Raw genomic sequence first — 13,962 nt, 5'->3', positions numbered from 1 at the left:
CCCATCAAAATCCAAAAGAGATTTTATTTTTCTGAAACACAAAATGCATTTAACTTTATTATAGCTAGTGGATGCCAGGCATTAAAACTTTTCCAACTCCACAGGTAAGTCTGTACTCAGAGTAATTTTTGGCATGTAAATACAGCCATATTTGTCTGTTTGTTATGATGAACCTTAATTGCTTTATTGGTGTTGAACTCCGCTGTAACTCTATTGCGCTATTCGTAGCGGGTTTCTATTGGTGGTGGGAGCCGGAGTGCGCTAAGACAACCACCGGAATTCTGTAGGAAAACGGAAAATCCTAGTCCATTTAGATTGAAGTCGAGTGCACCTGTCCCGTGATGAATTCGAACTCACAATTTATATTGATGACTGGATAGTGATAAAGTAGTTCGACTTCTTAGACCACTCGGCCACCGAGGATCCAATATATTTAGAAAAAAAACTTATTTCATAAACTTGAAATTTATACAAAAAGATCTCATGGTTATCATGATAAAAACTCGTACATTTTTTTTAAGACTTTATGAGTATATTAATGGAAATATAGAAACACTCCTATATATTCACTGTCTGATGAACTATGTCGCAGTATCAAGAGAAATTAAGATGCGAAATGATAATCAAAGTCGCACGTGTCAAGAGGCTAAACAATGGTCCTCAACGGCATAAAAATAAAACAAGAATGAGCCACGTGAATCATGTTGAAATATGACTAAAGTCTGGTGTTCCATACAGAAAGGCAGTTCCTACTCTATTAGTTGGTCAAACCTCGACAGATTCCGCTTCTAAATCCAAACATATCGGGGTTCGCCGAACAAGGAAAATTTGAAAGGAAATTATTTTACATGAAATCAAACACAGGTACTTGTCTGCTACGCTTGTTTGAACTTTATTACTGTCACGTAGTGTTTTTGTCATTCTTAGGATAGTTATGACAGTTCTTGTCCATTCGTTTTTGATGCGTTTTGTTATTTGATTTTGCCATGTGATTATGGACTTTCCCAATTGATCTCCCTCTAAGTTCAGTATTTTTGTGATTTTACTTTGTCATTTATATAAATCGGAGGTTTGTCTAGCAATAAGACCAGATTCTACCCGCCAACTTTTTTCAAATGCCCTGTACTTAGTCAGGAATATGGCAGGTGTTATCAAAAAGTTCGTTTCTATGTATGTTGGCATTTATTTTTGTTGCACTGGTGCGTTTCCCTCGGTTTAAGTTTGTTACCCGGATTAATTTTCAAGCGATTTATGACTTTTGAACAGCGGTATACTACTGCTGCCTTTATTTATACCACCAGACCAGGCATGAGGTAATCGCAATCAGTAATCGTAATCAGCTGTGATCGATTACATTTTGCAGTGTAATTCTATGTAATCAGTAATCATGCCATTTCTGATTACAAGTAATCGTTATGTAATCGATTATATTGCAAAAAAGCAGGTGTAATCATGATTACTTTTAGATTACTTTAAGACTTCATTCATATGATTACTTGCTGATTACAAATCTTGTATATACATTGTATATGAAGACAGTTTTTGATAGACAAGATGAAAATAAGAAAATGTAAAGCTTGAATGAAAAATCATGAAACTAGTATTCACACTGATGGGACCTTGTTTAATGTGATAATGTGTATCATCTATATAACAAATTTGTATAATCAATTAAGGATTTTATTTTGTTAACAGTTAAGTAAAGGAAATTGCCTCTCCAATATTTCGTTGTGAGATTGAGCTCTTATGATGCAAGAATATGCCTTGAAAGCAGTATTTTTCCTTGATTGAAAACTTCTGATATTAACTCCAATTTCATATAAGTTTACCCAATATTTTTACATAACTACATTGAAATTCAAATGCAGAAAATATTTCGTTCTAATTTGACTTTGATGATCGACATAAATATATGAGCCCACTTAATTCAAAATGGAAGTGAAAACCAAATTTCAGTTATTGACAAATTGAATAAAGGAGTAGGTTCAGTAAGACTCCTTTTTGGCCCCAAAATATAGCAGTTTTACAAAATGTTTAAAATGTAAACTATATTTTTTTATTTTTTGAACAGAAGAATGCTTCTGCTACATAGATATAGGCTGTTTTTGACAATACAATGCACATATATCGGGTACTAGCACCATTAAGTCATGCTAAATTACTGAAATCTTCACAATTCTAGCATTTTCGTTAAATTTTAGACGGTTTCCGTGTAAAACGAAAGTGGCCGCATTCGTGTTCATCCTTAATATTGAAATGTAAGTTGTATTTGGTGATAATACATAACATATATAAAGGGTGAGAATGAACACAGATGCGGCCACTTCCATTTTTGACAAAAACCATCTGAAAAGTGACATTTTTCGGCATATTTGGTAGATTTTTCATATTTGAGCTTGAATAGGGTCGTTTTTAATGACTAAATCAGTTAAAATCTTTCACATCAACTAATTGAATAAAAAAAAATACACACTTAAGTGTTTAAAAAGTGGTCAAAATCTTTCGTTAGATGAACCTAAAATTTGAGGCCAAAATCGGTCCTTACCGGACCTACTCCTTTTGTTTTCCATAAATTTGTGTATAATATGTGCTTACTAATTTTTATTCTTTATTAACTTTGAGCCTTACGGCTCATCAGTATAAACAAGTACATGTATAGTGTATGTACATATGGTATAATATTACAACCAATATACATAGTAAACAATATGATGTGACATGGTGATGTCAGAAGTTTCATCAATGCAAAATATTTTTTATTACAATAAACTGTTTCTTAATTTAAAGAGAAATGTATATACTTTCCTAAGTTACAAAGCTGTTTTGTGTTTTCACCTGACAATAAATCTATCAATTATTGATTAGATCAAGTATTAAAAATTTTCAAACAAATAATGACAACCAACAACTTTTAGCTTTACATGCTTATTGATATTGTTATTAGGACAATAAAATTTTAATACCCAAGCTCTTTTGTTTGTTAAAAAAATGGAAGTGGTGATTAACACATGTAAAACCATTAATGGATGTGTCAATTATGTCCCAACAGACAATAAAACTGTGAATAATTAATTTGTCTTTATTTGTTCAGGTTATTTGTTAATGAGACAGTTGGTTAAAATTTGTAGAAAACAATAAAGTTTTATCTTTTACATAGAGAAAGGGAACTTGTCTATAGCCATTTTATCAAATTACACCTGTTACACTGTACTTGTCTAAAACTTCTTTTAAATAAGATTGATAAATTAAGACTTAAAAAAATCACCAAAAATAGCTTTTTTGTGAGGATAAAAAGTTATAAAAAAAAACTTTGATATTGCAATATATAATGTTATCATAAGTAATCTAAAGTAATCATGATTACTTTAAAGAAAAGTAATCTAATTTAATCGATTACATATGAAATAGGGTGTCATATTGTAATGTAATCGATTACATTTTATTAGCAAAGTAATTGTAATTTAATCGATTAAATATTAAAGTAATCGACCCCATCCTGCACCAGACCGGAATCTATGCTGGTGAACAGTCTGTCCCTGAGGATTCTACCAGTCTGATAGCCTAACAGCATGACTTCTAGTAGAATAAATTATATTATACTGGATGACACGTCGCTTAGAATAAGAAGGAGTCAATCAGCTGTTGTCAAGGACACCACAGCGCTGATTTTATCAGGTGTCCTTAGAATCATCTTAAAGAATGCAATGAAAACGAACCATGTAAATCTACATTGTACTATATTAATTCAGACTATGATGAGTTTATTAACAACCACTGGGTCGTTGCCACTGCTGGTGGTGTTTTTATTCCCCGAGGGTATCACCAACCCAGCAGTCAGCACTTCTGTGTTGACATAAATTATCATTGATATTGTCATAATCATAAATTAACTGTTTACTCAACTTTGTGAAATATTTAGGCTTTTCTACCTCTGGAACAGACTAGATATAAGCAGTTTTTGGCAATTTTTGATGGAATTTTTGGTTGTACTTTATTTTGCCTTTTTACGTTTTTTTTTTTTTTCGTGCGTCACTGCTGAGTCATTTGTAGGCGAAACAGGCGTCTGGTGCAAATACAAAATGTCAATGCTAGTTTCTATGATGAGTTTATTTACAAGCACTTGACCGATGCCACTGCTGGTGGAGTTTTTATTACCTGAGGGTATCACCACCAAGTAGTTATACAGCACTTATGTGTTGACATAAATTATCATTGATTTGTTCATAATTATAAATCAACTGTTTACAAAACTTTGAATTTTTGAAATAGTAAGGCCTTTCTATCCCAGGAAAAGATAATCTTATCTGTATATAGCAAAATTTTTAGGAATTTTTAGTCCAGAATATTCTTCAACTTCGAACTTTTTTTGGCGTCTTTTTTTTTTAACTTTATTTGATTGATGAGTCTTTTGTAGCATAAATACAAAATTTCAATCCTGGTATCTATGATGAGTTTATTATTAGACAAGTTTGTTTAAAATAGAATTCGGCCTTGTACTTTTCAACTTTCAGATATTTCAATGATAGCTTACAATATTACTCTATTTTAAAATGTAATCAAAAACAATGTAAAACTTGTGATATACTAATATCTGATACCCACGTCCAAAGTAACTTGACCACAGAAGTAACAATACATACATAGTCATGACGATTTAAATTGTACTGTTTCAATATTGTGTAGGTATTGAATATACACAAACTGCTGTTCACATCGTGAAAATTGATTATCTGTTATCGTTTGTTCAAAAATCTTTAGGAATTCACCATACAAGAACTATGTTATAATCATTTCATTATCTAAACTTTATTTACTATATCAAGATTCCTAAACTACTTCCGGACCTGGATTACTCATGTACATCGTCAAAATATAATTTAAGTCCAGCTGGTCATGATATTACTGTCGATCTTGGCATCATTACCAATGAATAGCTAATAGAGTTGATAGCCAGGGGATCAAAGTATAGATTTTCCAAGAATGAAGAGATGAATGCAGTTCTGAACTTCGCTAGTAAATATGTAAATCGCAAACCAGACGAACCAGAACTGACCACTTTGTCTGATTTGATCAAAGCTATCCGATCATGCATTCCGAGGCGCATTCAGAAACTACGATGTACGTTCAGCACAAGTGTTTATAACGCACAAAAGAACACGGAGGATGTTGATACTTTATACTCTTTACATGATACCGGTAAATTTTTCGTTGTTCCAGCAGATAAAGCCTCCAATGATATTGTCGTCGTATGTAAAAAAAAACCAACATTATTTGCAATGTCTCACAAAAGAGCATGGAATAAATAGCCCAACTGATAATACTACACATTCTTAAACATCGCTGTTTAAAAAGGATGAAAGTTTACAAAATCACAGATATGTCCTTTTTTCATTTGGTATTAACATTAAAGGAAACGAAGTAAATCTAACGTCATAATACTGGATACTAAAACTTCACATACCGCCGTACAAAGAACGATTTATAGTTAAATCATCAGGAGGTTTGACTTACACAAATTTCTAGAGTGGTGACAACTATTCTTTCTACAATGAATGATGGCCTTAAAAATATAGGGATGAAATATATTCAACCAGTGGTGTCAATCAAATGTAGATTCTCAAAAATTCTTTTAAGATCTACTGCTCAATCTTAGATCACAATCTCTGCAATTTTACAGCAATAGTAAGACCTTAGATTTGTATAACACTTTACACTACTATTACCCATGTTCAATTGAAAGTTAGACTTCGGCATCTCGTTAAACAGAGCCTTCTCTGTAAAAATAGGAATCTGTTTCGGGTTGTAATAATTCGAGTCGGGAGTACGGCAGGTGTTATCAAATAGTTCGTTTCTATGTATGTTGGTGGTTTTTTTTTATTTTATTCGTTGTACTTCAGTGTTCCTATTATTCTTCTGTTTTCCTCTGAAAGTTGATGTGTTTTCCTCAGTCTTAGTTTGAAACCTGGATTTGTTTTCTCTCAATCGATGTTTTGAACAGCAATATACTACTGTTGCCCTTATTTGACGACGATGGAGGCAGCTAGAAATGATGAATTCACAATTCTATGATAAAAGAAACAATTTAGTTTGAACCAGAACTGTCTGCATACATATTTTGTAGTAATAATGGAATGAAAAACATTATTCTTTGTGCATTCTTCTTTTCTTTTTGATATGCATTTATAACATGAATAAGATTTACAGTAAAACGGAATGAGGTTTTACGGAATTTTCAAAGACATTAAGGATTACGAAGAAATAACATTTCTTCATGTTGTTTGGGAAATATTGGTACTGGCAAAAGAGTATGTCACCATGGTCTTTAACATTGACTTATACAATATGTTTGTTTTCTTCTGAGTTTACAGTTTCTAGAAGTTATTGAGTGTGTATAGATATAAGGGTTAAACAGTTAAACAGAGATTTGTCTCCCCTGTAAGCATAAAATTTAGAAAAAGATAAATTGATGGACAGTAGCATTGCTAATTAATTTAAAGTACTGGACAATGAATTAGTGGACAAGGGATCAAAATGTTTGACAAACTGAGATGTAAAGAGAGCATTGTTACTGTATAGAAAATATCATTGTTTTTGTAAGAATATTCTATCAAACTTATTTATATGTATGGTTTTTCTGAATTTAAAGTATCTAGAAATCATTTGGGTTTGTATAGATATAACGGTTAAACAGTTAAACAGAGATTTGTCTCCACTGTAATAATAGAATTTAGAAAAAGATAAATAGATGTACTGCATCATTGCTAATTAATTTAAAGTACTGGACCATGAATTAGTGGATAGGGGATCAAAATGTTTGACAAACTGAGATGTAAAGAGAACATTGTTACTGTATAGAAAATACTATTTTCTATTGTAAGCAGTTCCTATCAAACTTATTGATACAGAAACTTAACCATTTTGAGGCTGTCATCATCATAACTGTTGCCACAAAAGCAATCCAGATGTCTCCCTTATCAAGACTTTCATCACAGGCAAGACAAAATATATAAATGACTTTCGCCTGGAAAAAAGAATGACATCAGCTCTCCTTTATCTTTCCCTCCTCTTTAATCAGACTAGATTTACTTCTTAATGTCTTGTAAAGACAAGCATTCGAGAGTATTGCATGTTAGTTCATAGTCCCCTACCAGTTAAAAATTGTACTGGAACAAAATGCTTACATTCGGTGTTGACATGAATATCAATAATGTGGTCATTTTTATAAATATCCTGTTTTACAAGTTTGAATTTTTCGAAAAACTAAGGATTTTCTTATCCTAGGCATAAATTACATAAGCCGTATTTGGCACAACTTTTTGGAATTTCGGATCCTTTGATAACTATTTACTTGATCTTTAACTTGTCACAGTGTAAAATATACTGAGCCAAAAGTTAAGCAACATTTTTTTTTTCAATTTCTTTTTTTTTTTTTTTGTTGTTTCTGGAATTTTTTTTTAACATCATTGATATAATCCTTAGTTTTACCTGTAATTTTAAAACAGTAGTACATTTTTCTGGGTGATTGATTTCGCGCCATTTCAGCTTTGCACGTGTGATTGATGTTATAACCTCTGTGCCTGTACTTTTAAAACGAAATTTAATTAATTTTTTTCACTAACGTTCAGAAACACATCATTGGTTAGATAAACACATAACATTTGAAACCAGATGCTCCGCAGGGAGCAGCTTTATACGACCGCAGAGGTCGAACCCTGAATGGTTGGGGCAAGTATGGACACAACATTCAAGCTGGATACACCTCTGAATTGGGATTGTGATTATATAGTTGACACAGCATAGATTTCTGACACAATGAATGTGGTCTAATGAACTTAAAAATTATTTTAAATAATTTATCAGTTGGAAGTAAAGTGAATATTGCATTGTATATTGTATATAGCATTGACTTAAGTTGATTCAACTACTATTCTGGACAACGAAAGATAACTCCAATTTTCAAAGAAGACTTCATGAAGTATTGGTTTTAGGTGATTCAACAACCATTCTGGGCAAAGAAAGATAACTCCAATTTATTGTCTTGAAACTACAAAAATGCTTGTTTTTGGCCCCTTTTTGCCCTTTGTTTGCCCGATAACCCTTAAAATATATCCCAACCTTCTACTTATGGTATTAAACATTGTGGTACAATTTCAGAACAATTGAAATACTTATACACAACTTCTTGTCCTGACACTAGATAAATGCTTGTTTTGGGCCCTTTGGGTCCCCAATTCCTAAACCTTAGGAACCATAATCCCCAAAATCAATCCCAAGCTTCATTTTGTGGTTATAAACATTGTGTTAAAATTTTATTGATTTCTATTTAATTATACTAAAGTTGTCCTGACACTAGATAAATGCTTGTTTTGGGCCCCTTAAATTCCTAAACCTTAGGGACCATAACCCCCAAAATCAATCCTAAGCTTCCTTTTGTGGTTATAAACATTGTGTTTAAATTTCATTGATTTCTTTTTACTTATACTAAATATATTATTATGCGGAAACCATCCGTCTTCGGACGACGACGACGTGATACCAATATACAACTGCAAAAAATGTTTGCGGTTGTATAAAAATTGCATGGAGCGTCAATCAGGCCTCCCGAAAATGACCGTCAGAAGGCTCTATGAATGGTAGATGCCGGAATGAGTGTTGCTGACGTCGTGGCTCGATTTAATGTGCATAGGTCAACAGTTAAGAGACTAACAAACAGATATCAACAAATTGCAACTGCACAAGATAGGTTGATATGCCGTAGACCAAAAAAAACTTTCATCAAGGGAGGAGCACTACCTTTGCTTTAAGTCCACAAGTGACAAGTTTTTCCAGCCACAAGAGTAGTGCATTTACTAAGGGCAGCTGCTGGTGTGACTACCAATCCTTCATTGATGCACTTAGGGCATGGCCGAGAAATTGATTTTGAATAACACTATACTCATTTCCTCATTTTGACCCTCCCGCGCTACATACAAAAAAAATTCTAATGAATGTGAGTGATAAACATTCATGTTGCTTCTGACATGTCATAATTTCGTAATAAAAAAAAAAATCATATTTTTGTTGCTAAACTTTTTTGGCTCAGTATATATAACAAACATCAAATCAAAATCTTCAAGCATGACGAAGAAAAGTGGAAAACTGATTATTTAAGTGAATTTTCAAAGTTCAAGGACCATAACTCTGCACAAAATTATCAGACCAGAACAAAATTTTATCTTGACTTATAAACTTGTCATGATAAAATAATATATCAAATATCGAATCAATGTCTTCAAGCACTAGGCAAAATTTGATTTGCCATACTGACAAGATGAACAGGCCACGGAGTACAAACCTAAAGTCCTCTTCCACTTCGTCTGTAGGGAACTAACAAAAACATCTATTCACATAGAATTCAAGTTTCTGACTACCAACATATTCATACCAACATATTCATATCAACATTTTGACAATATATAGAGAATATCATATGGCTTTTTCAATATCGCATCCGTATCAACCCGAGACACCAATATAATCCCAAGAGCTCTGCTAACAGATAAATTGTATGTGTAATACAGTCATTGGCAAGCGTGCTGTATCAGCCACCCGTGATGATATCGATATCAGCACGGTTGCAAAAGCTTTATCACACCTTTAATCTGTATGACGTCACGTCATCGATTGCAGTCACTGTTCAAAGGCTTTCAAATCCCTAATCTGTATGACGTTATCTCAAACCTATAATCTGTATGACGTCATGTTACATAAAAAACATCTTCTTGAGGTATATGTATATAATAAAGTGTATATCATATGGCTTTTTCAATATCACACACCATATCAACCCTCAACCAATATAATCCCTCGAGCAGAGCTCTTGGGATTATATTGGTGTCTCGGGTTGATACGGATGCGATATTGAAAAAGCCATATGATATTCTCTATTTATTATATGCATACATGTATACTTGAAGTAGATGTTGTTTTTTTTTATGTGACATGAAGTGATACAGATAAGAAGGTTTGACATGACGTCATACAGATTAGGGGTTTGATAAAGCCTTTGCAACAGTGACTGCAATCGATGACGCGACGTCATACAGATTAAAGGTGTGATAAAGCTTTTGCAACCGTGCTGATATCGATATCATCACGGGTGGCTGATACAGCACGCTTGCCATTGATTGTATTATGCATACAATTTATCTGTATTTACTACTAAGTATATAATAAAGACAGATAAAGACCAGCTTTGAAAGTTTTATTGTAACTGAAACAAATAATACATGCATTAGGAATGTAGTACGCCCTGAGTTAAAAAAAATTATACAAGCAAAAACTTTCAATAATAAAAACTGTCATAACAGAACATTTAAACAAATCGTTTTACCCAAAGCATTTATTCTTTGATATAAAATGAAGTCATTATTCCAATATGCCATTTGAAGCTTGTGTCCATAAATAATAAATAAATTTCAGATTTGTTGAATCAACAAATAAAAATAATAATAATTATAACATTGAAAAGAAGAGAAGGCAAGAAAAATACAAAAAGAACATAAAAACAGAAGTTTGATTCCTGCTCAAGTATCACATTCTGGACTTGGTCAATCGGCCAAATTTGTAGATATTGTTACGACTTGGTCAATAGGCCAAATTTATAGATATTTTTATGACCAGTGCAAGAGTATAAAAAATTCCTATTGCATTTTGTCACAACAGAAGTAATTCATTAATATCCTAGAAATGTTTAAAGAGATATGATCTACCATTTTTTAAATGTTTTTTTTTAAGACTGAAAGTGAATGCATTGCAAAACATAGATCAAAATAACACATCTGTGTTGACAGGACAATTGAAAACAGTGGGAAACTGTTTCTGAATATTTGTAGGTAATAAGATTTATTGATTATGTCAAAAAATGCTACTCATGAAAGCAATCTCGGCCTATTAAGCTCAATTAGATGACATAAATTTTCAAAAATATAAATAAAAAAGTTTCTTATGTAAGGGAGTTTGATTTCACTAAATAGAAATATTACATCATGGATTTCCTTCAACTAGGTACTAAAACATATCCATTTAAGCCAATTAAAGTGAAAGAAAAAAAAACTTGAATAGTTACTTGGCAAGTTTTTTGTTGATTTTTTTCAAAAAAAAAATTTGTCTTTTACATACAAGTTATTTATTTTTTTGCATGGTCCTTAATAGTTTATTGGATATAAATAGGATTTTTGGTAGATCATATCTTTTTAGACAAAACCAGGTGTGTCCCTTTAAATAAGAAAACTTTGGTAAAGCAAATAATCATATATTAAAGATATACAGTTTAAATCAAACAAATACAAATATGAATATTTGTGAGCTGCATTTTTAGAGACCCTGGTAAAAGTCATTGAATTTTGAAAGTAAGTTCAGATAAATCTTGAAATTTCCAAAATTCACAAACTTTGACATTGTGCGTAGTTTCACATTCAAATAAACATACATCTTTAAATTACTTAGACATTCTGGCCCCTTATTTAATATAAGTTATGCATTGTAAGACCATATATTATATCATCATAACTTTTTAAAGATTCAACTTTCTATCAGATCTTTGCTCTTTGATAAAACTAAACAAAATAACTCCTTTATTTTAGTAATCAAGTAATCAGATCATTGCTGTCACAACCTACAGCTTATGGAATTGCCATTTAACTGCAAAGGGGGTTATGGGTTTTTTTTTCTAAAAAAAAATAAATGCCAGTTTACCAATTTGATGGGGAAAAAATCTGGTCAAGCAGATGACAAAAAAAAAATCTGAATCCAGATTTTCCCCATACCTTATATATTAAATATTGAAAAAAATAATCTGATTGAAAGGGTTAAAAAAAACTAAATAAGAGAGTGAAAAAAAGTTCTGACTAAAAAACAACATTACACCCCCTTGATGTTAAATGGTTGCTCCCTTAAAAACTAGAAGATGAGACTCTTTCTCAGTGAAAGCTGTAGAGTCACTACAAGATTCTGTACAAATGACAGTGACAAGTCTTATTAAAATTGCGAGATATATATATATGTATGTGTGTGTTTGTGTAATTAACTTTTGAATAATATTGTAAAATTTGCAGAAAGTCCTTTTGTCCGAGATTAATAAGTTATATGTCCAATTATAATTGCCAGATATATATGTATGTATGTGTATGTTCATTTACCTTTTGAATAGTATCATAAAAAATTTGTAGAAATTCCTTTTGTCTGACATTAATTAGTTATATGTGTAAAAATTGTAGAAGTAAATTGAATATAATTTTGCATTGAAAAAATTCTAACACTACTCTCTTGTTAAAACACATAACAGTGGATTCATCATTATTCGTTGGATACCAATTTTTGTCGGTACAGGTGAACCACAAATAACAAGAATGTGTCCATAGTACACGAATGCCCCACTCGCACTATCATTTTCTATGTTCAGTGGACCGTGAAATTGGGGTCAAAACTTTAATTTGGAATTAAAATTAGAAAGATCATATCATAGGGAACAAGTGTAGTAAGTTTCAAGTTGATTGGACTTCAACTTCTTCAAAAACTACCTTGACCAAAATCTTTAACCTGAAGCGGACGGACGAACGGAGGCACAGACGTACAGACGGACAGACGGAGGCACAGACCAGAAAACATAATGCCCCTCTACTATCGTAGGTGGGGCATAAAAATGTACAACAAATTACAAATTTTATATAGGCTTAGTATATAGAGATTGCTGAACCACAAAATCAAATATTCAATTTTCCTCTATCCATGAAAATTGATATCCATGAAAATAAATGAATCCACATTATATATAGAAATAATATAAATTAGGACTTTTTTTAAACCCACACATAGCTGTCATTACAGATCACTCATGCACATTTAATTTTATTACAAAACTATCAGTTTTTCTTACAACTTTTTCAGACATCAAAAGAAATGCTCGCTAATACATGGAAGCCTTCACTTAAGCTCTGAGACATTGCTTTTATAATAAATAATTCATAACTGGTCATGCCCAATGAAAAATCACCTTCATATATCACATGACATATAGAGATAATGAATAATTCATAACTGGTTGTATCCAATGAAAATCATCTTTTAATATCACATGACATATTGAGGTGATACAATGATTGCAAAATAAAGATTTCAGATCTCTGCTGAGTAACATTGCACATAGACCACTTAAAGCCACAATAGTTAACTTGGCCACTAACGGCCATTTAGGCAACTTGGCATGTGAGCAGTAAGGCCAATTCTGGCAAGGAAGATTTCAGCACTATAACAAGGAGTATTTGACATTCCTGTAGTGTTTATTCATCCTGTGTCTTCTTCCACCCAGGCCACTATCTGCCCCTCCCATCCTGGTACCTTATCATCATCACTCATTACCTACAATAGTAATAATTTATTATACATACAGTTTTAAGTTCGGGAGAGAATTCATCACATGATATCTTGAAATATTTAAATTCAATAAGTTAACAATACATATATAAGATGTATGGTGATCAAATTTATTTATTATATATAATATGTTTGAGTGAGAAATTATCAAATGATGACTTGAAATATCAATAAGTTATAACAATACATGTAATGTATAATTATCAATCTTATCTAATACTGAGATAAATCTGTCCTAAAAATAAATTAGTTTCAGATAAAAAAGAGAAATCACACAACTTGCATGATTTTTTACAGTCTCAACCTGTGTCACATAATTTAAAATAAACTACTGATATTTTTGTATGATGTTATTTTCTAGTGTTCGTTTTTGATAGGATAAAGGGTTAAGATTCTTTTTTTTGTTATTTGTGCAAGTAAAACTTCCTGAAATAAGTAGAATAGAGAGGATGGTGGTCGAAATTATCAGATCACAATTCATTAATTTGTCATTTAAAAAAAGAATGATGAAGAAAAATAAGATCACAAAAATACTGAACTCTAAGGAAA

General features: G+C 31.8%; 1 protein-coding gene across 4 annotated transcripts in view; it reads right to left on the bottom strand.

The window, feature by feature from the left end:
• Window positions 1-10,228: 10,228 nt before the first annotated feature.
• Window positions 10,229-13,962, bottom strand: part of LOC143079530 (dixin-like) — a 36,084-nt gene continuing 32,350 nt past the window's right edge. For all 4 annotated transcript variants that reach the window (XM_076254932.1, XM_076254931.1, XM_076254934.1 and 1 more), the window contains exon 17: window positions 10,229-13,398. In XM_076254932.1, coding sequence (XP_076111047.1) covers window positions 13,324-13,398 — 75 coding nt within the window. In that variant the 3' untranslated portion in view covers window positions 10,229-13,323. The remainder of the gene's footprint in view (window positions 13,399-13,962) is intronic.

This window comes from Mytilus galloprovincialis, chromosome 6 (assembly GCF_965363235.1).
Source record: "Mytilus galloprovincialis chromosome 6, xbMytGall1.hap1.1, whole genome shotgun sequence".
NCBI classification, from domain to species: domain Eukaryota; kingdom Metazoa; phylum Mollusca; class Bivalvia; order Mytilida; family Mytilidae; genus Mytilus; species Mytilus galloprovincialis.
This window is presented reverse-complemented; position numbering and strand designations above follow the sequence as displayed.